Source organism: Gorilla gorilla, chromosome 1 (assembly GCF_029281585.2).
Source record: "Gorilla gorilla gorilla isolate KB3781 chromosome 1, NHGRI_mGorGor1-v2.1_pri, whole genome shotgun sequence".
In the NCBI taxonomy this organism is placed as follows: Eukaryota; Metazoa; Chordata; class Mammalia; order Primates; family Hominidae; genus Gorilla; species Gorilla gorilla.
In genome coordinates this window covers 178161375-178188930 of record NC_073224.2, presented here as the reverse complement: position 1 = coordinate 178188930, position 27556 = coordinate 178161375, and the positions used below count along the sequence as shown (strand labels likewise).

The 27556-nt window shown below is 39.5% G+C and overlaps 1 protein-coding gene and 1 non-coding gene across 9 annotated transcripts in view; both read left to right on the top strand.

Annotated features, from left to right (window-relative positions):
• The window catches only part of PATJ (PATJ crumbs cell polarity complex component), a 415136-nt gene that overhangs the window by 58974 nt on the left and 328606 nt on the right, over positions 1-27556 (top strand). For all 8 annotated transcript variants that reach the window (XM_055362067.2, XM_063698171.1, XM_055362138.2 and 5 more), the window contains 5 exons: positions 1407-1553; positions 5257-5333; positions 8291-8347; positions 22714-22848; positions 27222-27383. In XM_055362067.2, coding sequence (XP_055218042.2) covers positions 1407-1553; positions 5257-5333; positions 8291-8347; positions 22714-22848; positions 27222-27383 — 578 coding nt within the window. The remainder of the gene's footprint in view (positions 1-1406; positions 1554-5256; positions 5334-8290; positions 8348-22713; positions 22849-27221; positions 27384-27556) is intronic.
• Positions 16181-16282, top strand: LOC115932182 (U6 spliceosomal RNA). The gene has a single exon (XR_010132947.1). It is a non-coding gene; the product is annotated as a U6 spliceosomal RNA (small nuclear RNA).

Below are 27556 nucleotides of genomic sequence, written 5' to 3'. Positions count from 1 at the left end.
ATTTACATCCCCACCAACAGTGTATAAGTGTTCTCTTTTCTCCACATCCTTGCCAATATCAGTTGTTTTTTGACTTTTTAATAATGGCCATTCTGACTGATATGAGATGGTATCTCATTGTGGTTTGAATGTGGATTTAATTGCAGGATTGTTAGTTTGCTGGCTACTTATATGTCTACTTTTGAGAAAATGTCTGTTCATGTCTTTTGCCCACTTTTTAATGGTCGGTTGTTTTATTCTTACTGAGTTGTGTGAGTTCCTTCTGGAACCTCAATATTAGTCATTCATTGGAGACATAGTTTGCAAATATTTTCTTCCATTCTGTAGGTTGTCTGTTTACTGTGTTGACTACCTATTTTGCTATGCAGAAGCTTTTCTTTTTTTAAATTTTTTTATTATACTTTAAGTTCTAGGGTACCTGTGCACAACGTGCAGGTTTGTTACATATATGTACATGTGCCATGTTGGTGTGCTACACCCATTAACTCGTCATTTATATTAGGTAGTTCTCCTAATGCTATCCCTCCCCTTCTTCCCACCCCACAACAGGCCCTGGTGTGTGATGTTCCCCACCCTGTGTCCAAGTGTTCTCATTATTCAATTCTCACCTATGAGTGAGAACATGGTGGTGTTTGGTGTTCTGTCCTTGCGATAGTTTGCTTAGAATGATGGTTTCCAGCTTCATCCATGTCCCTACAAAGGACGTGAACTCATCCTTCTTATGGCTGCGTAGTATTCCATGGTGTGTATGTGCCACATTTTCTTAATCCAATCTATCACTGATAGACATTTGGGTTGGTTCCAAGTCTTTGCTATTGTGGATAATGCCGCAATAAACATACATGTGCATGTGTCTTTATAGCAGCATGATTTATGATCCTTTGGGTATATACCCAGTAATGGGATGGCTGGGTCAAATAGTGTATCTAGTTCTAGATCCTTGAGGAATCGCCATACTGTCTTCCACTATGGGTGAATTAGTTTACACTCCCACCAACAGTGTAAAAGTGTTCCTATTTCTCTACATCCTCTCCAGCACCTGTTGTTTCCTGACTTTTTAATGATTGCCATTCTAACTGGTGTGAGATGGTATCTCATTGTGGTTTTGGTTTGCATTTCTCTGATGGCCAGTGATGGTGGGCATTTTTTCATGTGTCTTCCCATTGTTTAGTTCCTTATTCTTTTCAGTGCCATTAATAAGTTCATTTTTTAAGGAATTGATTGGTTGTCTATTACACATGGCATTTTGGGTTTAAGGAATCATATATATAAGTTACCTCAGATTTAATAAGGTTGAGAAATGGGAGAACAGCAGTAAAATCTGCTCACTTAAATATAGTCCTCAACAACTAATAATTCAAGTTAGCATTAACAAAATCTTAAAAAATTATTTTTTTTTGTTTTAGGAACTGTTGTAGAACCACTGAAACCACCAGCTCTCTTTCTAACTGGAGCAGTGGAAACTGAAACTAATGTGGATGGTGAAGATGAGGAAATTAAAGAAAGAATGGATACTTTAAAAAATGACAACATACAAGCCTTAGAAAAATTGGGTAGGCACAAAGCATTCACTTTGCAATAACAGACTTCTTCATTTGTTAACCATTTTCTGTCTTTATAGTTAATATAGTATGAGAAATCTTAGAGGCATTTTGGAGATATAAAATAGGATATTCTTAATATCAACTTTTTTTTTGAGACAGAGTTTCTTTTTTTGTTTCTTTTTTTTTAATTATACTTTAAGTTCTAGGGTACATGTGCACAATGTGCAGGTTTGTTACATATGTATACATGTGCCATGTTGGTGTGCTGCACCCATTAACTCATCATTTACATTAGGTATTTCTCCTAATGTTCTCCCTCCCCACTCCTCCCACCCCACGACAGGCCCTGAGATGGAGTTTCATTCTTGTTGCCCAGGCTGGAGTGCGGTGGCATGATCTCAGCTTACTGCGACCTCCACCTCCTGGGTTCAAGCGATTCTCCTGCCTCAGCCTCCCGAGTAGCTGGAATTACAGGTGCATGCCACCACACTGGACTAATTTTTGTATTTTTAGTAGAGATGGGTTTCACCATGTTGGCCAGGCTGGTCTCAAACTCCTGGCTTCAAGTGATCTGCCCACCTGCGCCTCCCAAAGTGTTGGGATTATAGGCGTGAGCCACCGTGCCCAGCCAATATCAACATTTTAACACTGTGACAGTTGGAGACCGAGCTCTTGTTTAATCTTTCTTTACTTATATTAATTATTTTATTTTATTTTAATTTTTGTAGAGATGGAGTCTCACTATGTTGTCCAGGCTGGTTTCAAACTCCTGAGCTCAAGCCATCCTCCCACTTTGGCCCCCCAAAGTGCTGAGATTATAGGCGTGAACCACCTTAGCTTATATATTATCATTGATATGTCTATATCTATAGATTATTGCTGTTTATACATATATAGCATATGTTTCTTTTTCATTATACATGTTTTTTATTATAAAAATTCATAATGTTTGCATTTCTGTAAGTTGCATTGAATTGCCAAGCTGTTATACCTTTATTCTTTAATTTTTTTAAATTGATTTGCAGCTTTGTCCTTTTACTTTGTATTTTGATACCTTAGCTATTATGGTGGACTCTACTCTCCAAGCTCATTGAGTAACAGTTGCACACAGTTCCCTGCACAAAAGTGCTCTGGAAAGCCTCGCCAGCTAAATGAAACTCCTTGAGTACTTAACACCATCCATGTTCCCGAGAAGTTTTGGCTTTTGGCTTTGTCTTGTCTCAGGTCAGGAAAGAATAGCCTATGATTTGGAAATTTACCTTGTTCTTTTTGACTCAAGTAGATTGCAGTTTATCTTTGCAAATCTGAGTTGAGCTCAGATTTTCAGAAAAATGTCAGATGAAAATCAAGTACATTCTGAAATTAGATATAGTTTTAGAAGTATTTTTTCCATAATAAATGTTCATTTTTTTATTATTACAATGACAAGACAAAGTTTTTCGTATCACCATTACACTTATGCTAGGGATAACAATACTCCTCTATTATAAATGCTACATGACCTTTTAAAAACATTATTTACTATGCTTGGCATAACTGGGCATGCTTAATAAAATAAATAAAAGATAAAACATTCAATTTTTTTTACTAATCAAAGTACCTAATTTTATACAATTTGCACTCAACTTTTAATGTTAGTAATAGAAACAATGAAATTATTTTACTTCTTGATACTTAAGACTTTAACTCCAACACATGCACTACAAGATTTTCGTCATCAATATAACGGTCTTGGCATCTTATATGTTATGTTCCCGTTTTAAATCAAGTCCTACTTGCTAAAACGAAAACAGGTAAAGACAGTGAACAGATGGTTCACGAAAGAGGAATACAAAAAGCCAATAACAACACTGGCATATCAACCTCATTCGCAATGAAAGAAATACAGATTTTAAAAATGACATACCATTTTTGGTTATATATGCAAAAATTAAAAATTATACTTACAGTTGACCAGGAAGTATTAGTTTTAGAAATATTTTATGTGTGCTTTTTGGATCAATTTCACTACGTTTTTTTCTTCTTGCATATGTATAATTTTAGCTTTAGAGTAAAACCAAAATCTACTAACTGCTACGAGGTTAGCTCTCTTTTTGTCTTTGGAATAATTATTTCAGATCATCATGTTATTCATTTTTTGATCATTTTGTGTAGCCTAGGATTTATTGAGCTGCTGAAAGCATATCTCTTTTCTCCAGCACTTAGGCCTTTGTACTGTGGTTTAAAACACATGACTGTGTTTTCATTGTACAACTGAAAGGTAAAAATATAGTCAAAAGAATTGGTGGTGAAATGTCAACATTATTTTATACATTTATATTAACTGTCATATGAGAGCCATGTTTTTAAGCTTAGAATTCAACAAATAAATTGCCAATTTTGTTCAGTTTTGTTTACCAGTTAAGAAATTACTGCCTAGAAGAAATTTATGAGGCAAGATGTTAGAACTCTTAATGTAATTTCTTAAGGAAATGCTAACAGGAATAGGTGCAAAAGTGCAGAGCCCAAATGAATTTGATTTTTTGTTTTTAATAGGATCTTTGGTTAGTTATCACCTAAATGTAATCTAGCATAGCAATTAATATAGTTATTTCATGGGTATTCTTTTACAAATGTAGTAATTTAAGTTCTTTAATGTTCATTAGTCTTAGTCACTGATTTTTGAGGTTAGCCTGTTTCACTTAATGATTTGTATTATGTGATTAAACATTATATGCATCCAAGATGAGCTGTCCATGCTGAAGACTGAAAGAGCTGATACTGCAAGTTAACGTTTGATTTTAGGCAGATGGTTATATCGGTTGTGATAACTGTTCTGTGACTTGTTTAATCTTAAGACAAAATTGAGACAGTTTTTCTTTAAGTTAAAAAACGTAGAAGTTTGTTCATTTTCTGCTACTGCTATGGGTATAAGTTATAACTTCAGTTTTAGTACTTTGACTTTTGCCTATTAGACATTATTCATACTATGCACCATGCACTGAGCTTCTGGCTACAGTCATGTGGAGGACAGGCAAGACACTTAAAATCTGTTTTGGCACTATAAAATTATCTATGCAACAAAGACAGTATTCCACTCAAGAAAGTCATAAAGATACAAATATCTTAATAACCAAGCAACAAAAGACTAGTGTGAAACCAAAGTTTCTATTGTATTAAAGCTCATGGAACTTTGACTGAATTAAACCAGACAAGCCTTTATAGCTACCCATGTGAAAAGTCTGAATGTATTGTGTTGATATGCGCTGCTGATAGTAAAGATATCTTGGTAAGTTTTTACTTTTCTAGTGGGCAGCTGGAATGCAACTACTTTGAAGTGATTAACATTTAAATTAAATCCTTCTATGTCCTAATGTATTATAAAGCAAAGCCAGATGCATTTTACTTGTAAACTATAGGATATTTACATATAAACTGTATATAATTTAAATTTCATGTATAACTCATCAAGTCCTCTTTCCTTTAAAATATCCCTTAACAACAAAAGCACCTTCATAATTTGGTCACAGCTGGTCTTTACATTTTATGTTAGTTTTATAAGTCACCTCTGATTTACTTTACCTAGCAGACCTAAGTTAATGCATTTTCCTTTTTATTCATTTCCCCTTTACTTACTGAAACTGGGCTGTTATTGAAGAATTTAGCAGTTAAGTGTGTTTGGCTCACAGTAGTTTCAACATTCTCTCGCTCTCTCTTTTTTTTTAATATCCAGAAAAAGTCCCAGACTCTCCAGAAAATGAGCTGAAATCCAGATGGGAAAACCTGTTGGGTCCTGACTATGAAGTAATGGTATGTTAAAATGCTCTAATAAAAAACATTCATGTCTCATTTCACATCAAGTTTCTAACAGTACGATCCAAAGAAATGGGTGAGTCAAAGAATAGCCAGCCTGACTTTATTTTTCCTTCCTGCCTTTCTTCCCTAGTGGATCAATCAATTGATTTTTTCCCCCGTCTTTAGCATTTTAAGCAGTAAGAATAATTAAGGACTGCACACAAACTTCAGTTAACATTAGGAGACACTCAGTTCATGCTGAAACCATTTAAGTCGACAATAGACAGAAAACTGTTGGGAGAGAGAGGGCTTGCCTTTAAATTTATAACCTGTATCAGCTGCTTAAAATTGCTGGCATTTTTATGATTGCTTTTATGATCTGTTTGTTTTATTGTACACTGAAAGGACTGTGGATATTAGTCCTATGTTTCACAAAGAATCTTACAGTTTTATGTGAAAAATGAAAGAATGATTATCAAATGTATTTGGAAGAACAGGAAGTAATTTAGGTTAGGTATAAGTTTATAGTGCCAGTGGTCCATTAGACTTCCTTTCACCTGCTATTAGATTCATTGAGTAAGGGATTGATTACATTTCCCCATATGAATCCACATGAAGGCAGAAGGTTGTGCTTAGACAAGCCTCTACAGTGTTCACTAAATGCATTAGTAATAAAATATTCTTTTAAATTTCTACTCTCATTCACATTTTCTTACATATGTTTATAATTAGTACTTGTTGGCTGGTTGGAGATTTTAAAAATCTTTTTGGTTTAGATTACCTAGCCACCATCTGTTGTCACAAAATTTTCAGTGTCATTAAGATGAGTCAAGGCCGGGCGCGGTGGCTCACGCCTGTAATTCCAGCACTTTGGGAGGCCGAGGCGGGTGGATCACGAGGTCAGGAGATCGAGACCATCCTGGCTAACATGGTGAAACCTCGTCTCTACTAAAAATACAAAAAATTAGCCCGGCGTGGTGGCAGTCGCCTGTAATCCCAGCTACTCGGGAGACTGAGGCAGGAGAATGGCGTGAACCTGGGAGGTGGAGCTTGCAGTGAGCAGAGATCATGCCACCGCACTCCAGGCTGGGCGACAGGGCGAGATTCCGCCTCAAAAAAAAAAAAAAAAAAAAAGATGAGTCAATACAATTCACACTTTCTCTTGGTAACTTTATGCCTGTGTGTCAGTTCTCATGAGCTGCTGTTTCTTTGCTTCATAGATTTTGAATATGGTTATTAGGCTATCACCTAGCAAATGGCCTTTCCTACTTATCTTAGTGGTTTGGTATTCAAACAAATTTGCTGTAACAGTATTTACAAATGGCCAGTTTTATGATGGGCTCTTTTTTTTGTTAAAAACATTTTTTAGGCCGGGTGGAGTAGCTCACACCTGTAATCCCAGCACTCTGGGAGGCCAAGAAGGGTGGATCACTTGAGGTCGGGAGTTTGAGACCAGCCTGGCCAACATGGTGAAACTTTGTATCTACTAAAAATACAAAAATTAGCTGGGTGTGATAGTGGGCACCTGTAATCCCAGCTACTCAGGAGGCTGAGGCAGGAGAATTGCTTAACCTGGGAGGCGGAGGTTGTGGTGAGCTGAGATCGTGCCACTGCACTGCAGCTGGGCAAAAGAGGGAGACTCCACCTCGAAAACAAAACAAAACAAAAAACAAAAAAACGTTTTTTTGAGAGACAGGGTCTTTTTCTGTTGCCCAGGCTGGAATGCAGTGGTACAATCATAGTTCACTGCAGCTTCAACTTTCTGGGCTCAAGTGATTTCCCACCTCAGCCTCCTGACTGGCTGGAACTACAAGCATGAGCCACCATGCTCGCTTAATTTTTCAAATTTTTTTAGAGATGGTGTCTCACTGTGTTGCCCAGTCTGGTCTCGAACTCCTGGGCTCAAGTGATCCACCCTGCTTGGCCTCCCAGAGTTCTGGGATTACAGACATGAGCCACTGCCAGCCTTCTGTTAAAATTTTATTCTCCTTATAATTAAACTTTTAAATTTCATTTATTTATTACATGGTGAGGTCATAACAGACAAATTATAAAGAGGAGACAGAATTTGAAGTTGGAAATTTAAAGTGACAGCTATCCATTAAAAGTTGTAGCATCTTGTACCGAGGAATGGTTGGCAGAAAGAAGCTAGGCATGATGGAGAATGAATGAATGCATGTACTCCAATATTTCTTATTTTGTTAAAAAACTTTCTTACAGGATCTGCTTATCTGAAATGCTTTCAGTACTTTCAGAAGCTGTAGTTGGGTCATTGTTTAACTTATCCCTTCCCGCCAGATGCATCATATTTTATTAACAAGTTACAGATGCAAATCATCAGTAACATACTTTTGCTTGCAAGGAATTCACTTCTGTGGATGTCCACCATTGAAGCTTAGAACAATAGTTTTAGGCCAGGATTAAAAGCTTTAACTATTCCATGAGCTTTCCACCAGGGACCAGGTCTTTCTGTTTATGTCTTTGCCAGCTATTTCTCCTGGGGAAATGGTTTGAGCTTGTTGTGGAAAGTCAGATGCTTTAGTTTTTCCAAACACATCTGACTTTACTGACCTTGCAAATTTTGTTTTGGGGCTTGGATTTGAAAGTAAAAATGGCCATATTTTTGATTTTGTCATAAGAGTAAAATTTTTATGCATCCAGGATAATGGAGGATTATATTAAAATTTTAGGGATCATGGATTTTCAAAAATAGTATATATATGTGCCCATCACCTTCTGTTCAATTTATGCAATTTAGGAAAAAAGATTGTTGTGGAGAACAACAACAAAAAAATCAAATATACTCTGAAATTTCACATTATGTGTTATAGATTTCAAAAATATAAGAAAGGTATTAGAATGTAGGTCAAATAGAGTTATCAATATATAGGTTTTACAGATATTTTCAGAAAATGTAGGAGGAAATACAGTTATGCTTTTACAAATACTGGAAATTTTTTTTGTAAATTTAGGTTGCTACTTTGGACACACAGATTGCAGATGATGCTGAGTTACAGAAATATTCAAAGGTAAGCATTTTTTATAACAAAGTTAACAGTTTTTTTTTTTTTAAGAGATAGGGTCTCACTATGTTGTTCAGGTTGGTCTCAACCTCATAGGCTAAAATGATCCTCCCGTGTTTCCCTCCCAAAGTGTTAGGATTACAGGTGGAGCCACTGAACTCGGCCCATTTTTTATCGTTTGAAGAACTTTCTTTAAATTCTTGCTGAAGAAACTAAATTAGTGCTGTGACCTAAAGTTTCCAGAATTTAGTCTTGCATGTTTCCTGGAAATGTGATGGGTCTCACTGTTATGAAAGATGATGCCTGGGAAGAACACAGGATCCCTATGTCATGTTCAGAAGCCAAAACCCAGGTTTGACTCCTTTGCCCACATTAGAGGTAGTATGCAGAGTAACATTGTGCAGTGTGCGTTAGTTTTTTAGATATTATAAGAAGTCCTTTAATGAATGTTTCCTAAAAATCAAGACCCAGGAATACAGGCTTTAAAAAAGGCTTCAGGTTCAGATGTTCAAGGAAAGAAAAGTGGTTTATCTTCTGAGTGTAGGCAGTAGTTGTTCTTGAACTTAAAACGTTTTTGGTAAGCTTTATTTCTGTTGGCAAGGTGCCAGAAGACAACTTCTACCGTTTTTTTTTCCAACATTTTTTTAGTGTCCTGTCACTAAACATTCGCATTCTGGATAAGCAGAGGCCAGGGCAATTGAAACTTAGAGAAGCCTTGTAGGCGGCCTCCTCAACAATTGATAAGAAAGGAAAGATGTTCTTGCCTGAGTGGTTTCAGAAGTCATAGTGTAATTCTGCATGGGATATAAGTGCTGAGCCTACCTTAAACTCTTCTGTCTGTCACATGCAGTTTTAAGAATGTATTTTCTTTTTTTTTTTTTTTGAGACAGAGTTTCGCCCTTGTTGCCCAGGCTGGAGTGCAGTGGCACAATCTTGGCTCACCACAACCTCTGCCTCCCGGGTTCAAGCGATTCTTCTGCCTCAGCCTCTCTAGTAGCTAGGATTACAGGCATGCATCACCATGCCCGGCTAATTTTGTATTTTTGTAGAGACTAGTTTTCTCCCTGTTGGTCACGCTGGTCTCCAACTCCCGACCTCAGGTAATTCACCCACCTTGGCCTCCCAAAGTGCTGGGATTACAGGCATGAGCCACAGCGCCAGGCTAAAAATGTATTTTCTACATCCTATGAAGGTTTCAGAAGTTGAAAAGTCTTTAGATAGTGCTACCATTTTCTTCTTGGTTGAATATTTGTAATCAATATTTATCTTCCATGATTTTATGCTATGTGTGCCATAATTTTATAGGTTTGAATTTTCTTTTCTTTCTTTTTTTTTTTTGCACGGAGTCTTGCTCTGTCGCCCAGGCTGGAGTGCAGTGGCATGATCTCAGCTCATTGCAACCTTTGCCTCCTGGGTTCAAACGATTCTCCTGCCTCAGCCTCCCAAGTAGCTGGGACTTACAGACATGTGTCACCATCCCCGGCTAATTTTTTTCTTTTTAAAGTAGAGATGGGGTTTCACCATGTTGGTCAGGCTGGTCTCGAACTCCTGACCTCAGGTGATCCACCTGCCTCGGCCTCCCAGAGTGCTGGGATTACAGGCATGAGTCACCACAACTGGCCAGGTTTGAATTTTCAAGGCTGACACTTGAGAGTCTTTCTTCCCTTCCCAGTTTACCTGCATCTTGAGTCACTTCATCGTTGTGACTGTGTCGGCCAACTGACCAAGCTTTCCTCAGATGTACAAAATCTGAGGAAAATATGGCTTGTCTTGTAGTTTAATTTTAAATTATTTACAAAGTCAGATTAGAGTAGTGACTAAATATTAATGCCATCTCAATATATTGAGAGGGATTTAATTCAAAATGAGAGTAAGAAATACAAATACAAAGCTGGGCGTGGTGGCTCACGCCTGTAATCCCAGCACTTTGGGAGGCTGAGGCGGGCAGATCATGAGGTCCGAAGTTTGAGACCAGCCTGGCCAACATAGTGAAACCCTGTCTCTACTAGAAATACAAAACTTAGCCGGGCATGGTGGCATGCACCTGTAGCCCCAGCTACTTGGTAGGCTGAGGGAGGAGAATCGCTTGAACCCAGGAGGCAGAGGTTGTGGTGAGTCGAGATCATGCCACGGCACTCCAGCCTGGGCAACAGAGCGAGACTCCGTCTCAAAAAATAAATAAAATAAATAAATAAATAAATAAATAAATAAATAAATAAATAAATAAATAATGAAACCCAGTCTCTACTAAAAATACAAAAAAATTAGCCGGGCGTGGTAGTGGGCACCTGTAATCCTAGCTAGCCGGGAGGCTGAGGCAGGAGAATCACTTGAACCCAGGAGGCAGATGTTGCAATGAGCTGAGATCGCGCCATTGCACTCCAGCCTGGGCAACAAGAGGGAAACTCCGTCTCAAAGACAAACACCTCATCAAGCTTCATTTGTTATTAATTACTGCATTATAGTGTACTGATTACATGGATTCTAGAACCAAACTGCCGGAGTTCAAATTCTGGCTTATGCAGAATTTCATAGCTGTGTAATCTTAGAAAATGATCTAAAGTCCATGTCTCAGTTTTTTTGTATGTAAAAAGGAAATATTAATACCTGCCTCATAGATTTATATAGGAATTAACTCTATTATGCTTAATATTGTACCTGCCTCATAGATTTATATGGGTATTAACTGTAATATGCCTAGAATAGTTGCAAGCATGTAGTAGGCTCTTGTTTTTTGAGACGGAGTTTCGTTCTTGTTGCCTAGGCTGGAGTGCAATGGTGTGATCTTGGCTCACTGTAACCTCCGCCTCCTGGGTTCAAGCAATTCTCCTGCCTCAGCCTCCCAGGTAACTGGCATTATAGGTGCCCACCACCATGCCTGGCTAAATTTTTTCTGTTTTTAGTAGAGATGGAGTTTCACCATGTTGGCCAAGCTGGTCTCGAACTCCTGCCCTCAGGTGAAGCCTTGGCCTCCTAAAGTGCTGGGATTACAGGTGTGAACCACTGTGCCCGGCCAGGCTCTTATTATTATTTTTATTATTATCATATAAATCAGTGTTGCATGAAATTGCTCTTTAATTTACACAAAACTCTTAGATATTTTCTATTTAAATGTTTTCTAGTTTACTAAATTTCCTGTGCCTAATTGGCTGCTAAAGCCCATCTATTAAGTGCTTAATTTTAGTTATTTATCTAGTATGGAATTTTCATTTTATTTCTTTTTACATTATAATTCTCCGGCTAAATTCCCAAAGTAAAAAAAAAATCTAGGCTGGACACGGTGGCTCACGCCTGTAATCCCAGCACTTTGGGATGCCGAGGCGGGTGGATCACAAGGTCGGGAGATCGAGACCATCCTGGCTAACACAGTGAAACCCCACCTCTACTAAAAATACAAAAAATTAGCCGGGCGTGGTGGCAGGCGCCTGTAGTCCCAGCTACTCAGGAGGCTGAGGCAGGAGAATGGCGTGAACCCGGGAGGCGGAGCTTGCAGTGAGCCGAGATCACGCCACTGCACTCCAGCCTGGGCGACAGAGCGAGACTCCGTCTCAAAAAAAAAACACTATATTTTTCATCTATTTCTGTATTTGCCATCTTTTCCTCTATTTCTTCAACATGTTAACCATAGCTTATAAAGACTTTAAGTAATTCCAATATCTGGATCAACTTTGGATCTGTTTCTGTCATTTGATGTTTTGTCTTTTTGTTTGGGTATATCTCTTGTTATGCCAAAATTTGATTAAATATCTGACAACTATAAAAGGCTTCAGATGATATCAGTTATCTCTGTCCAGAGAGGTCTTACCCTGCCTGCTAATGTGGTGATAGAGGAAGGGGAGGGAATAGAGAGAGAGAGAGAATGTGAGTGACTGAGAGAGAGAGAGAGAGAGAGTGAGAGAGAGAGAGTGTGTGTGTGTGTGTGTGTGTGTGTGTGTGTGTGTGTGGTGGTATTGGTGGGTGCTCATCTTAGAGACGGGGCAGAGGTACAGTTCTGTAAGAGTCAGACCACCTCTGATTTGCTTCACTTTTAAGACACAGTCTTGGCCAGGCACAGTGGCTCACACCTGTAATCCTAGCATTTTGGGAGGCCGAGGCAGGAAGATCACCTGAGGTCAGGAGTTCAAGGCCAGCCTGGGCAACATGATAAAACCTCGTCTCTCCTAAAAATACAAAAATTAGCCAGGCATGGTGGTGGGTGCCTGTAATCCCATCTACTCGGGAGGCTGAAGCAGGAGAATTGCTTGAACCTGGGAGGTGGAGGCTTCAGTGAGCCAAGATTGTGCTACTGTACTCCAGCCTGGGCAATACAGCGAGATTCTGTCTTAAAAAAAAAAAAAAAGACACAGCCTCCCGGGTAATCCATGAAAGACCCTGGGGTGTTTACCAGTCCTCTTATCCTGGTGGAACCTGAACTCTAATCTTCTCTCCTTAGTAGTGTGGACTGCTGAAATACTTGCTTTGCTTTTCCAGGGTTTCCTGATTAGCTTTTTAGCCTCCTGTGTCATATTGCTTTAGAACTCAGGATATGTCCTTTCAGGGAAGTCCTGCCCTGATCAGGCTGCATTCATCACGTGGTTCAGCTTTACTTGTCTGTCTTCCCACATTCAAAGCCTAAGACCCTGAATCATCATGTTTTATAATAAGTAAAAGACAGCAAGGAAAAAAGGCACAAAGCACACTTTGTGTACATTTTTAAAGAGTGTGATTCTCTTTCTCTAGGCAGAAGATGTTCTTTCTCACTCTCACTCCTTAGTTGTCTGCCTCCACTCTTACTGTGTTGTGTTTCCTGATCAACCTCTATGGAATGTACATATATATATATATATATACACACACACACATACACACATATACATATTTGTACTCAGTAACTCTGGTATAAATGGGCAAAAGGGCTTTGAGTTGAACACACTTTCAGAACCACCTTATAAAAACTCACTAGTACATTTGGCTGTTCATTCATTCATCAAATATGTATTATATGTACACTGTGCTAGGTCTGCTACTGGGTGCTTGCGTTCCAGAAGAGAACAAAGCAGGAAGAAAAATTCCTGTCCTATAGAACTTATATTTTAATGGGAGGAGGCCAAAAATAAGTAAGTTGTACCATATAGGTGATATGTGCCATGGAGAATATTAAGGCAGGGAACATAGGAAATTCAGGAGTGGGGGTTTGTTTGCAAGTTTAGATAGGTTGGTCAGGGAAGGTTTAAGAAAGTAACATTTGATGAAATGCTTTCAGAGGTAATAACTGGCCTAATTTTTTCTCTAAATAATATGAACAATAATAATTGTGTTGTAGAAGACTAAAGAGAAATAGTATTTCGTATATACCTTAATTAATATAGCTTAGTGCCAAGATATAAGAAATGGCCAATAAATGGTAGTTTTGTTTCCCAGTTATATGCCTCTAGCACTTTTAGACTAAACTTCCAAAGGTCTTTTTCTTTTAATATGCTTTTAAAAACATTTAATTAATTGAAATTTTGTTGTGGCAAAAAGTTGCTTTTTTTGTTTCCCTATTTTCTTCACTAGAAGAAAGAGTCACCCAAAATTACATTATTCTCTTCTTTTTTTTTTTTTTTGAGATACAGTCTCGCTCTGTTGCCCAGGTTGGAGTGCAATGGCACCATCTCGGCTCACTGCAACCTCCGCCTGCTGGGTTCAAGCAATTTTTCAGCCTCAGCCTCCCGAGTAGCTGGGATTACAGGCACCTGCTATCACGCCCAGCTAATTTTTGTATTTTTGTAAAGACGGGATTTCACCGTGTTGGCCAGGCTGGTCTTGAACTCCTGACCTCAGGTGATCCGCCCACCTTGGCCTCCCAAAGTGCTGGGATTACAGGCGTGAGCCACCGTGCCCGGCCGCATTATTCTCTTTACGTATTTAGCTGTTAGCTACATATTTATATATTTGCAGTCAGTATTACCTGCCTTTTGTTTAGTGTGTGTGTGTGTGTGTGTGTGTGCGTGCACACATGTATGTGGGACAGAAAGGGTGTGTAGTTTTTCCATGTAACATTATCATATATTTTTACATTTTTCTACATTAATTTCTTACTTATTAAATGTCCATAGAATTTTTCTTCATTTTGATCAGCTATGATTTTTAAAAATCCTCTTATAATTGGAAATTTGTGTCCTAATTCAGTAGCTACTAATTTCTCCCTACAATATGTAAGGGAGATTTTAACTAACCAGTCAAAACCGATTTTACAGACAGGAGGATAGTAAAGGTTGCCTAGGTTGAATGACTTGACCGAAATTATACAACTAGATCATAGCAGAGGCAGGTTGTAGTTTAGAATGCATTCATCCATTCCTGAACTATTTACTGAGCTCCTACTCTGTGCCAGACACTGTGCTACCATCTGTGGGAAGCAAAATGGAAAGGGTCCTTGCTCTCATAGAGCTTAGATTCTGCGATTGTATAGGGGCATGGTAATAGACAAGTAAAAAATAACTTGATAAGATAGTTGTAGATTGTAAGAAGTGCTGCAAATGAATAAACAGTAAATTGAGCATAACTGGGGTGGGGGACACTTTAGAGGGAGCCGGGGAAAGCCTTTCTGAGCCCAGGCTTGAAGGATAAGAATGTGGAAAAGAGAAGCAGCAAGTACAGTGGCTCTGCTGTGGGAAAGGGCTTGTGTGTTGGGGGAATAGAAGTTGTTTCTTTCGGAGTGTCTGGGTCAAACTAAGTGAAGAGCAGAATATTGTTAAATGATGCTGGAGAGGAAGACTAGGTGTTAAAGGGCCCCTTGGGAGCCACGGTGATGTGTATGGACTTTATCCTCAGTCACAAGTAACACCAGTGGGAGGTTTTGAGCAGGGTTTTGTCTATGATCTGAGGTCCAGGCTGGAGGTTTTTCCTCTGTCTCATCAGATTTCTGATTAGAACAATTATGTTTCTATGGGTCTAGCTGCTTTTAGATGGTTGCCATCCCATGGCCATCACTCTTGAAGGGATGATTCCAGAAGCATCTACATGACTGGGGGGGGGGGGGGTTTATGCAAATAATCCCAGCACTTTGGGAGGCTGAGGCAGAGGATCTCGAGGCCAGGAGTTTGAGACCAACCTGGTCAACAGAGGGAGACCCTGTCTCTATATTTTTTTAAAAAAGAAGCATCTTCATATATTATGGGCTAATGTTAATAGATAAGATTTTCTTCTGAGGTGGGTGGAGTTGTGGAGAAAGAGGGAGGTGAAAGCTATTTACAGTGACTTAAGCATTAGCTGCACTGCTTCTAGGAAGCTGTTAATCATGACACAAGAACAGTTTTCCCGCATCTAGGGAGACTTGCACTTTTAGGGATGGCTTTCTTGGCAAGTGTTTACTATTAAGATAATAACAGCTCTGTGAGGGAGAAGCATTAAGCCCATTCTAGTGACCTTTCTGCTGGCCATCAATTGTAATATGAAGTGAGCATCAGTAATATCGCTTGTGTGGGAAACAAAAACACCAGGTCCTGCTCTCTGGTTTTGACAAAAAAAGTGACAAATTTAACTTTATTTCTCTCTTGAGTTATATTTCCTGACCTGGAGAACATTAAAATATGGTTTCTCCCCAACCACTTTATAATGAACAAATATAATTTTTAAGGCAAGTGGGATGTACTGGGCTTTCCAAGAGTTATAGTGGATGTTACTGTTCAGTTACCAGGGCCGGTTCTTTGCTTTAAATATATTTTCTCCTATATTTCTAATAGTAACCTTATTGGTCAGCAAGCATTTTCCCCTTCCCATTTTTAATATGGGAAACTTGACTGTCAGGCAGTTAAAGTAAATTGCCCAAGATTATATGCAGCTAGTAAGGGGGTGGAATTAGGAAACAAATCATATGTTTGCTTAGGCAGCACATATACTAAAATTGGAATGATACAGAGATTAGCATGGCCCCTGTGCAAGGATGACGCACAAATTCGTGAAGTGTTCCAGAACTATTAAAAAATAAATTTATAAAAAAATTTTCAAAAAAGGAAACAAATCAAGGGTTATCTGGCTTCTAAGCTGGCATCATTCTTTTTTCTTCTTTTAAATTTTAAATAGATAATATATGGGTAAGACATACAATTTAAAAGGTATAGAAATACGTACTGCAAAAGGTGATTTTTTTCTCCCACCCCAGTCCTCTCATCCACAGAAACAACGCTGTTATCAGTTCTCAAGGATGTAATTTTATACTTTGCTGCTCTCTTTTTAAGTGGAGAACGTAAGACACAGAATCAAATAACTATAGTAGCAGTGGTTACCTAGTAGTGCAGGTGGCATATCAGAAACATCACAGGAGCTCTTTCAAAATACACATGCCCTATTTTGTTCCTCCTTGCTGATACTCTGATTCTGTAGGTTTGGGGTAAGGTTCCTAAAGGGAATTTTGATTCCTTTCTTGCCTCACTCCGTAGAGAATTATTATTCAGATACTGCTAAAATGCCTAATGTGTGTTCTAGAAGGATATTACTTCCTCAAGACAGATGGAGGCTTATTGGTAGGATGGCATTTGAACTATACTCTGAAGAGTAGATTTGGAGTACGAATGAGTACAATGGGTATTTCAGGTGAAGGCACTACCGTGAACATGGGTAGGGGGAGAAAGCCAAATGCAAAGTGTTAGTTCAAGTATCAAAAATTCAGATATATCACATGGGCCACGCAGGAAACATAAATTATATATAAAATGCTAAATAGCAACTGATGTTTAACCTTAGTATTAGGTGACTGAAGAGAACTTTCAATTTACTACTGTATAACAGAGTATCTGTTACACATTTTTTGAACATTCTGAATTAAAATTTTGGAGGGGACCGGGAGCGGTGGCTCATGCCTGTAATCCTAGCACTTTGGGAGGCCGAGGTGGGTGGATCACCTGAGGTCAGGGGTTCGAGACCAGCCTGACCAACATGATGAAACCCCATCTCTACTAAAAATAGAAAAATTAGCTGGGCATGGTGGTGTGCACCTGTAATCCCAGCTGCTGGGGAGGTTAAGGCAGAATCACTTGAACTTGACAGGCAGTGGTTGCAGTGAGCCGAGATCGCACCATTGCACTCCAGCCTGGGCAACAAGAGCGAAATTCTGTCTCAAAAAATATAAAATAAAATAAAATTTTGGAAGGGTGAGAAAAACAAAACATAAATGAAGCTCTAATGGATCGATTGTTTTGTATAACCTCTGAGGGGGCACACCTAAGTTCGGAGGCCATCATGCTTGTGGTTTTCCATTACTTTAAAACTTGTAGCCTCATTCTTGAAAAGTTTGCTTTTTATTTATGGTAAATTTAGTAACTCCCTAATCTTTAAACATAAATGGCTATTTAATACTTTGTGTATGAGAGTTACAAGAACCAATCATGGGTTCTTTCTGTTCTATTTTCTGTCAAGTTCAACATTTTTGGAAAATCCTTCCCCATCCCACTGACACCTTTTTGAAGCATTCCTTTCCAGAAGTTTCTTCTGCCCCTGAAGCAATATCATTTATATTCCCGCTTAAGCATTTTGATATCCTGTTATAGTATCCTAAAAGTAAAGCTTTGAGGAAAAGGAATGGGCTGTAGTTTGTTTCATGATAGGTCTTGCCACTTGTGGGCAGAAGGCCTCAAGCCTTCTTGATCTCATTTGATCTTCATTTTTGCACTGACAGTAAAGCACACAATGGCCATGCTTCCCTTGAATGCATTTCCTTGTATCTTTTACTTATATCAGGATCATGAAAATCCTGTTGCTCATTAACTTTGTCAGTTTAAATAGAACCCCTCACAAAGCACGTTGAATAAGCATCAAAAAGCATGACATGCGGTGTGTGTGAAGGCACCAATCGTCTGTTTCACTCACTCTCATTTCAGCACTTTCTGCTAAGAACTCTGCATACTGAAAGGGGTGGACAACTAAAAGAGACAGATGAAATGCTTGATTTGTTTAGTTGCTAAATGCAGCTGGGACAGGTAATTAAACAGTCCTGCTCCCACAGAGAAGCCTGCAGCAATGTAACATGAAATCTTAGAAACCCAGCTGTACTCAGATTTAGATTCAGAACTAATATTAGGTAGGCATCCTTCAGATTGACAGATTTCATAAGCATTGTTTCTGGTTTATTTGTTCAGCCTAATTGAAGATAGAGCATGTTTTGTTCACCATTTAAGTTTTCTAGGGAGCATGTGGTGTTTACAGATACCTGGGGGAATAGCCTAGAAGGCACAGCCCATGTCTGGAGGGCACGAGATGACATGGGTGAGCCTCTGTGAATCCTGACTCCAACTGTTCCATGGAGGTGGGAATGGGGGTCATCATATGAATAGATACGGATTGGGAGAGGATTGGAACCAGTTCTTGCCTTAACCCTTTTATCTTGTATGAGGGCATGTCATTATGTAAGTAGCAAAGATCTCTGTGTGTACAGTGGGATCTTTGTTTTAATTTGGGCCCTTATTTCTATGCAGAAGTTGTTACCACCATTTACTCATTTGCTCAAACCAGAAATTTAGCAATTATCCTTTTTGCTCACCTCCCACAGCCATCCCCCAGTAGGCTTTTTTGTAGGGCTGACTCACTGTTATCCCTCAAGTCTCACCTCAAGTGTCCCCTTCATTGTGGATCCTGCTCTGACCAACTTCCCAAAATGACCTCCACTGGTGGGGCTCTGATATCATAACCCTGATTCCTTCCTTGCAGCACTTAACACAATTAGTAACTGCTTGTTTGTTTTTCACACAATGGTCACACATTCCTTGGATGCATTTCCTTATATTCTTTGCCTATCATATCAGGACTGTGATAATCCTGCTGCTTGTTGATTGGTTGTTTATTTATGTATTTGCTTTGTCTACTTCCCTTTTTGCCTATTTATTTGTCTGCCATGCTAGATGTTAGTTCTAGGAGGGCAAAGACTTCATCCTATATTTCCAGCTCATAGCCCAATGCCTTGCACACAGTTTATACCCCATACATATATGCTGAATATCATGTCCAAACTATATTATAGATCAGTGGTATGCTGGTAAGTTTCTAGCTCTCAAAAGCAGCATGGGACAGCAGGCGGCAGTGGGGGGACGCGGGTGGGAAGGCAGCTCCAATTTGTAGCATGTACCAATATCTGTGGTGTAAATACTCCCACCATGGCAGATATAAAGCTACCAAAATGGCGTCACTGATCAGTGAGCTAAGAGGCAATGCACAGTAGCGCTTCAATGCTGCAGGCTTCTCTGTAGGAGTAAGACTGTTTAATCACTTGCCCTACCTGCATTTAGCAACTAACCAAATCAAGCACTTCATGTGTCTCTTTCAGTTGTCCACCCCTCAGTATTCTTTGAGTTCCGATAGAGAGTGTTCCTCTCTGTACAGGTATAGTAGATATAAATCACTTCATGAGCATAGATATTAGTAAAAGAGTGAAAAATAATTAGAAAGTGATGCATTTTGAGTACTTGTTACATTTATTTTTATTTTTTATTTTACTGTATTTAATTAATTAATTAATTTATTTTTTGAGATGGAGTCTCGCTCTGTCGGCCAGGCTGGAGTGCAGTGGCGCGATCTCGGCTCACTGCAACCTCTGCCTCCTGGGTTCGAGGAATTATCCTGCCTCAGCCTCCCAAGTAGCTGGGATTACAGGTGTGCCCCACCATGCTCAGCTAATTTTTATATTTTTAGTAGAGACAGGGTTTCAGTTGGCCAGGCTGGTCTTGAACTCCTGACCTCAGGCAATCGACCCGCATCGGCCTCCCAAAGTGTTGGGATTACAGGCGTGAGCCACCGTGCCTGGACTATTTATTTATTTATTTATTTATTTAGAGACGGAGTTTCAGTCTTGTTGCCCAGGCTAGAGTGCAATGGCTCAGTCTCAGCTCACTGCAACCTCTGCCTTCTGGGCTCAAGCGATTCTCCTGCCTCAGCCTCCCGAATAGCTGGGATTATAGGCATGTGCCACCACACTCAGCTAATTTTGTATTTTTAGTAGAGGTGGGGTTTCTCCGTGTTGGTCAGGCTGGTCTTGAACTCACTACCTCAGGTGATCTGCCCGCCTTGGCCTCCCAAAGTGTTGGGATTAAAGGTGTGAGCTACCACATCCGGACTACATTTATTTTTATGAATTGTAACTTTATATGGTTTAATTTTAAATTGTTTAACAACTGGCTTGCAAAATCAGTGAAAATTTAGCAGTCTGCTCTCAAGCCAGTATAAGACCCAGCACCGCACTGGGGATGAGCTATGGTGGATCCACTGGCAACTCTCTGCCCTATAGCATCTGGCTCATAAACAAGGAAGGAAGACAGTTGGCAGAGATGAGTGGTAAACTGTTAATACAGAAACATTTCTCTGAGAGCTTTTCCTCACCTCCTTTAGATGTCCTGCTACATGACACTAATATCTCCTTAGCTATCCATACCCATGATTTGGTACAATGACAGGAGAATGAAGTGGCAGCAGTGAGGAAGAAAGAAAGCACAGAGAGGGAACAGGAGGAAAAACTATCTTTTTTTTTTTTTTTTTTTTTTGAGGCTGAGTCTCGCTCTGTCGCCCAGGCTGGAGTGCAGTGGTGCAATCTCAGCTCACTGCAAGCTCCACCTCCCGGGTTTACTTACGCCATTCTCCTGCCTCAGCCTCCTGAGCAGCTGGGACTACAGGCGCCTGCCACCATGCCCGGCTAATTTTTTTGTATTTTTAGTAGAGACAGGGTTTCACCGTGTTAGCCAGGACGGTCTCGATCACCTGACCTTGTGATCCTCCCGCTCGGCCTCCCAAAGTGTTGGGATTACAGGCGTGAGCTATCGCGCCCGGCTGGAAAAACTATCTTAACCTTTCATTTAGAGAACTAGAACGTCTTCTTGCCAGAGATGGTAGTAGATCCTGAAGTGCTTAGTGGTCAGGAGCACTTAATTTTCAGGAAATTATCCCAGGGCTAGAAGTCCCTCATGTGTGTGTTGAGGTCTTAGTCAGCCAGACTCCTTGCCACTTCACATTTGTCTGCATGTCTATAGTGAGACAGAAGTGAGCCTCAGATGTTGTCTGAAGGAAGGCCTGTGGCACTCTGGGGACTGAAAGCAGAAGACTGAGGGAGGTGGCAAGCTCAGGGATAGAGGATCACAGAGAAGAGGAAGAGAGCCACATGGTGGATGCACTGCCACCCTGTGTAGGGTTTTCTCCTTATAAAATATAGTTCGAGGTAGGTCTGGTGTTTTTTAGGTATCAGACTATTGATACAGGAAATGCAAATCATCATGAGTACCATTTACCGTATTTGAGATTATAAGGCCACAATGAGAAATCTTTAGTCTGTCTTTGAAAGTCAGGAGAATGGAATTTGGTGAATGCCCTTGACTGTTACAACCAACAAAGATGGGTGCAACTGAGACACTCATCTCTTTACTCGACATTGACTAGAGTTTCTCAGCCCTTGACTCGTATCTCAGCCCATATGAATCCTCACAGACCTAGAATGGATAAACGATTGCCTTTCCCAAATTGGAAATGTTTTCACTTAAGTTGGCTAGATGGAAAAGGACATCTTAAATGAGGCACTATTTTTCATGGATTAGTTCAAATAACATTTAATGAGCCCATGTTTAGTGCCAGGTACTGTTCCAGGGCTGAAGTTATGGAGATTAAAGGTACAGACTCTGCATTCAGGTAAGGAGTGGAAGAGGGACAATCAAGAAACTAGGAATTCTCAACATAGTGAAACCTCATCTCTACTAAAAATACAAAAAAATTAGCCGGGCATGGTGGCGCACGCCTGTAGTCCCAGCTACTTGGGAACCTGAGGCATGAGAATTGCTTGAACCCGGGAGGTGAAGGTTACAGTGAGCTGAGATTGCACCACTATACTTCTGCACTCCAGCCTAGGCAACAGAGCGAGACTGTGTCAAAAAAAAAAAAAAAGAGAAAAGAAAAGAAATTCTAAGCCCAGTATGTTGTGAGATGTGATGGAGATGTACAGAGGGCAGTCTTGAACCCCAGATGGAGGCTCATGAACTCAGGGCTTCCTGCCATGGTATTTAGTGTGAGTAGAAGTTAATTAGATAATAAAGAAAAGTTAGGATGTTCTAGGGGATGGGGAGTCCCATAGAAAAGTGAAACACAGCATATATGCTGGGGACTACGGAAGTGTGGACTGCCTGGAGCTTAGAATTGAAGCTAAGACTGTATACATCTGTCTCCTCATTTCCAGGGAATCCGGAAGGAAAAGAGGAGTGAGAACAAGATGACCAATGACTTCATAATTTTACCTGAAGCTAATTTTCCTATTATTGTCCTCTTTTAGGATTTTGGTGATCTAATTCAAGAGGTGGGGTTTTTCACTTCAAAATAGCACTGGATGGAGGATGAATAGCCGGATGTGTCATTGTCATGTTTGATCATTGCTTTGTGTTTTGCTACAGCTGCTGCCTATTCACACTCTGAGGCTTGGTGTGGAAGTGGATTCCTTTGATGGGCACCATTATATTTCTTCAATTGTTTCTGGTGGTCCTGTTGATACATTGGGTCTACTACAGCCAGAAGATGAGCTGCTTGAGGTAAAATTTATGGGGAAAGAAAGACACAGGGAAGAATTTGTAAGTTTTAGGAAAATGTGTTCTCATCGCAAATCCCCTGAGTTATAGTGTCACCAATGCCAATGTAATATGAGCCTCTTAGATTGAAAAAACCGAACAGCTTACTGGATGATAAAGGAAGTAGCTATGCTTTCAGTTTATTTTTCCCATCTTTGAGGCTCCTGATATGTTCTTTATTTAAATGAATGACTAGGAAAGAAGTTTGATAGCATATTAGTATTCTTTTTTAGCAAAATCTGAATCCCTGAGCCTTGTCGCAACATATAACCACATTTATTTGCAGGTTTTATTGATTATTTCTAACAAGGATTACAGCTGAATGACCTCAGGCATACTTGTTTTCACGTTTTCTCCTTGGGACTTGTCCCTCAAAATGGCAGCCTCTATTGGGCTTGCCCAGGCTCTCCAGCCTCTCTTTAATCAAAGCAGTTCTAGAGCACCTCTGCTTTGAAAGGACTTTCTTGAGAGGAAAGGTCTTGGGGAATGGTCACACAAAAAGACTGCATAGAAGAGGGTTCTCCCAAGTGTTAGGATACACAAGAAGCCCTAGGTTGGATTCAATAGAATCAACCTAGTAGCTTAACCAAGATCAGAATCCCATGGGCCTTGATTTTAGAGATTTTTTTTTTTTCTAAAATTTATGTTTGCTCACAGTGAAATGACAGGGATAGCAAGTAGGTCTCACATTGTGTGTAATTGTAATTTATTAGTAGTGTCCAGCCACCTAAAGGAGTATAATGGGAAGGATTCTGGTTGAATTTCAATTTCAGAGGGAAAAGTGCTATGACTAGTTATCAAATTCTGTCATAAGCATGGGAGGGTAGGATATTGGAGTCCTGTTTTAAGATGTAGTAAGTTGCTTATTTTTAGAGGTGTTCAAGGGAATGGTTGGGCTTCTTATTGCAGATTAATGCCCTACATTTTATTAGAATAATTATGCTTTCTTTTTGGTCTTCCTCTTCTTATTGGCTGAGCACGGCCATATCTTTGTGGATATCATACATGATCATTTGTAGATTGGAGACTATTGCTGCAGTATGTAGTTATTAGGTATTGAGAAATGAGATATATTTGTTTGGGAGAATTGGAGGTATGAGTATAACCAATTTAATTCACTTTTTTTTTTTTTTCGAGACGGGGTCTTGCTATGTTGCCCAAGCTGGTCTCAAACCCCTGGACTCAAACAATCCACCCACCTCAGTCTCCCAAAGTGCTGGGATTACATGTGTGAGCCACTGCACCTTGTCTCCTTTTTTTTTTTTTTTTTTGGTGGCAAAATATATATAACATGAAATTTACCGTTTTAACCTTTTTTCCTTTTTTTTTTTTTTTTAAGAGTCAGAGTCTCACTCTGTTGCCTGGGCTGGAGTGCAGTGGTGTGGTCATAGCTTACTGCAGCGTCAAACTCCTGGGCTCAAGCAATCTTCCCACCTCAACCTCCTGAGTAGCTAGGACCATAGCTGTGCGCCACCATACCCTGCTAATGTTTTAGTTGTTTCGCAGAGACAGGGTCTTGCTATTTTGCCCATGCTGGTCTTGAACTCCTGGCCTCAAGCAATTCTTCTACCTCGGCCTCCCAAGTACTGGAATTACAGTCATTAGCCACCATGCCTGGCCCATTTTAACCATTTTAAGTGTGAAATTTGGTGGTATTAAGTATAAATCACTACTAGTATGTGGTAGGCACTAAAGAAATGTTGGCTGGATCACAGTAGAGCAAGTATAGGTGATCCCAGCCATCAGCTGAATTCTGTATGATTTAGCCAAGACTAGGATCCCATGGGCCTACCACCTTGTAAAAGAATGTGCTATAATAAGGTAGTGTGAAGATTTTTTGAATTCTTAAATATAGATAATCTGGTGAAAGAGCTTGGGATAAGGAAAGAAGCACAGATTTGGAGTCAGAAAAGCCACTTTTGGCCTGAATTGCCACAGGTTAGCGTGTGTCCCTTGGCATGTCACTTGACTTTGTTGAGAATCAGTTTCTTCATCAATAAATGCCCACTTCACTATGTGCTTGTAAGGATCTAATGAAATACCATCCATGTAAATTATAAAGCATTATCTCATTTTGGGGTATTGGCAATATTATCACTGTGAAGAAGGCATTTTAACAGGCTATATGGGTTGGGATAATGGTTGGATGTGGTAAAATAGTGGGGCCGCACTTGTGCAATGTTCTGTACTCTGGAAGTGTGTATGTGTGTGTGCATTTTCCAGTCAAAAACTTGGGATAATTGAGATTTGACAGCACTTAGGAGGGTCACAAGTTGAAGGACCTTGAGAAGTATTGTGAATTCTAAAATAAAAATTAGCTTCTTCTGAATAACCAAAAATACAAAATTTAAAAGTCTCAGTACAGTTAGCCAAATAAACTCCTGAACTCAAAGTGTCGTGTGTGTGTGTGTGTGTGTGTGTGTGTGTGTGTGTGTGTGTGTGTGTTTAATGTACTCCTTGGAACTTAAAACCAGAAACACAAATATGCTTTGGGGTTAGAACACTGTGCCAAGTCTCAGCCCAGAACAGCTATTTACAGCAGCTATAAATCCCCTTAGATAGGAGTTGGTAATGGGAAATGAGACCAATCCCTTTAGCAACAGAGCAGTGAGGAGGACTACCAGGCACTGGTATAATAATTGGAGACAATTCAAATGAATAAATAATGAGATAAATAAATATTTAAAGGTACTCCAAGATAAAAACCTGAAAAGTGACTTTCTAATTTGTTGAAGTGAAACACAAACTCATACTCATGTGTGGGTAGAATTCCTGCTCTGATTCTATCTCCGTGCATTTTTTTAGTATAAGTTACTACCCATTTAGTTGATTTTAGAGCTTTGTGCACCTGTGACACCAGTTGAAATCATGGATACGGTGTGACCAGTGATGGGTACCTCCCTGCCTCTTCTTGTGTAAAGGTTGACTTGCAGTTATCCCAAGGAAAAACCTTTCATCAGCTGCTGAGCTTGCTGTCGCCTAGACCTCTTCATTTGTCATGAAGACTTACCAGTAGAGCTAGCTTCCTAAAGTGCACGTGGGTCTCTTTACAATGTGGTGGTTTCTTTGTAAATAATTAAGAGGCAGGGAGATATGTCTGACTTGATGGCAAAGTGCTTGATATGTTACAGGCTTGAGAGTGGTTCCCAGGAATAGTGGACCCAAGACTCAGCCCGCTGCTGAAGGTTTCCAGCAACCCAGTGTCCTCTTCCTCTCTGGTGCAGTGAAAGATTTGTAGAAGGGCTTCTCCAAGTAAAGTCAGGCTGGCCAGTTATCTGAACATTAGCACGACACCTATTAGAAATTAATGCCAGACTAGAAGTATCTTTAAAACAAATAATGCTTCTAAACCCTCCCAGGAGGGTAGGAGTCAGATGCGAAAAGATTATTTGTTGCCTGGATTCTGTTCATGCCTCAGCTTTTTGGGAGTAGCAGACAGATCAGCTCTTAGAGACCTATGGTTAGAACTGACAGGACCCTTTGAGCTCAAGTCATGTATATGAAAAATTAGAATTATGTAGCCAAATCATCTTTGGAGCCAACTATTATTATTATGTGCCAAAAGTAATATGAAATTTAGATAATTTTTTGGTGACAAGGATTAATCATTAATAAGGAATACTTTTTTCTTTTAAACATATAAGACACTTGCATACAATTATTTTAAAAATTATTTTAGTATTTTCTATATATGCTTGATTGCTGTATCAGCAGAGCATGTAACTGATGCAAAAGTATATTTCTTTTCAATAAAAGTTATTTTTCTAGGATGGTATTAAGAGTGCATGGGATGTGAAAGAATATTGTGGACTGACGTTAAATTTTGACAGCCAAGTATTCTAGACTTATTAGCTATACTTTAAGCAGTAAATTAAACATTTTTTTAACATCCTTAAATTTCTGTAGTGATATTCTTATAAAATGAAAATGCAAAGGGAAACAGTCTTAAAGGGCTGTAAATGATACTTAGTGTGTTTAAGGAGAGCTGAGTAGAGGTAGGTAAGAGAATATGACATTGGAGTATTGAAAGAAACCACAGTGCTGCAAAAAATTAGGTAGATCCCTTACCCAGTAAGGGCATACACTGCATGCATTTTGTACTTTATCCATCAATACATGCAAAGATTTAGCCTTAGATTTTAAAAATTTTAAGGATTTCTAACATTTTTATTTGCATATTATTTAATCATAAATAATATGATGAAAGCGAGGCCCCTTGTTTACAGGGAAAATAAAATGATGTCCTATTTTCATTTTGGTAGATGGATATAAATAAGAGATTTTTGTTTTTTCATTTGGGGCTTGCTCAGTTCTGACTTATCCCCTTGTCTTCCTAGGTCAATGGCATGCAGCTTTATGGAAAATCTCGCCGAGAAGCAGTCTCCTTTCTCAAAGAAGTGCCACCCCCTTTTACTTTGGTTTGCTGTCGGAGGTTGTTTGATGATGAGGCTTCTGTAGATGAACCAAGGCGCACTGAAACCTCTCTTCCTGTGACAGAGGTACTAAATGAATATAGTGCATTTCCCATAGGCATGCCCATTTATCAAAGATGCCCCGAAGACTGTACTGCAATAAGAAGGGAGGGGAAACCATTCCACTCTGCTCTTTTTTTACTTGACTAAGGCAACAATGCATAGCTTTTCAAATTGTTACTCTTCATTTAACATCAAAA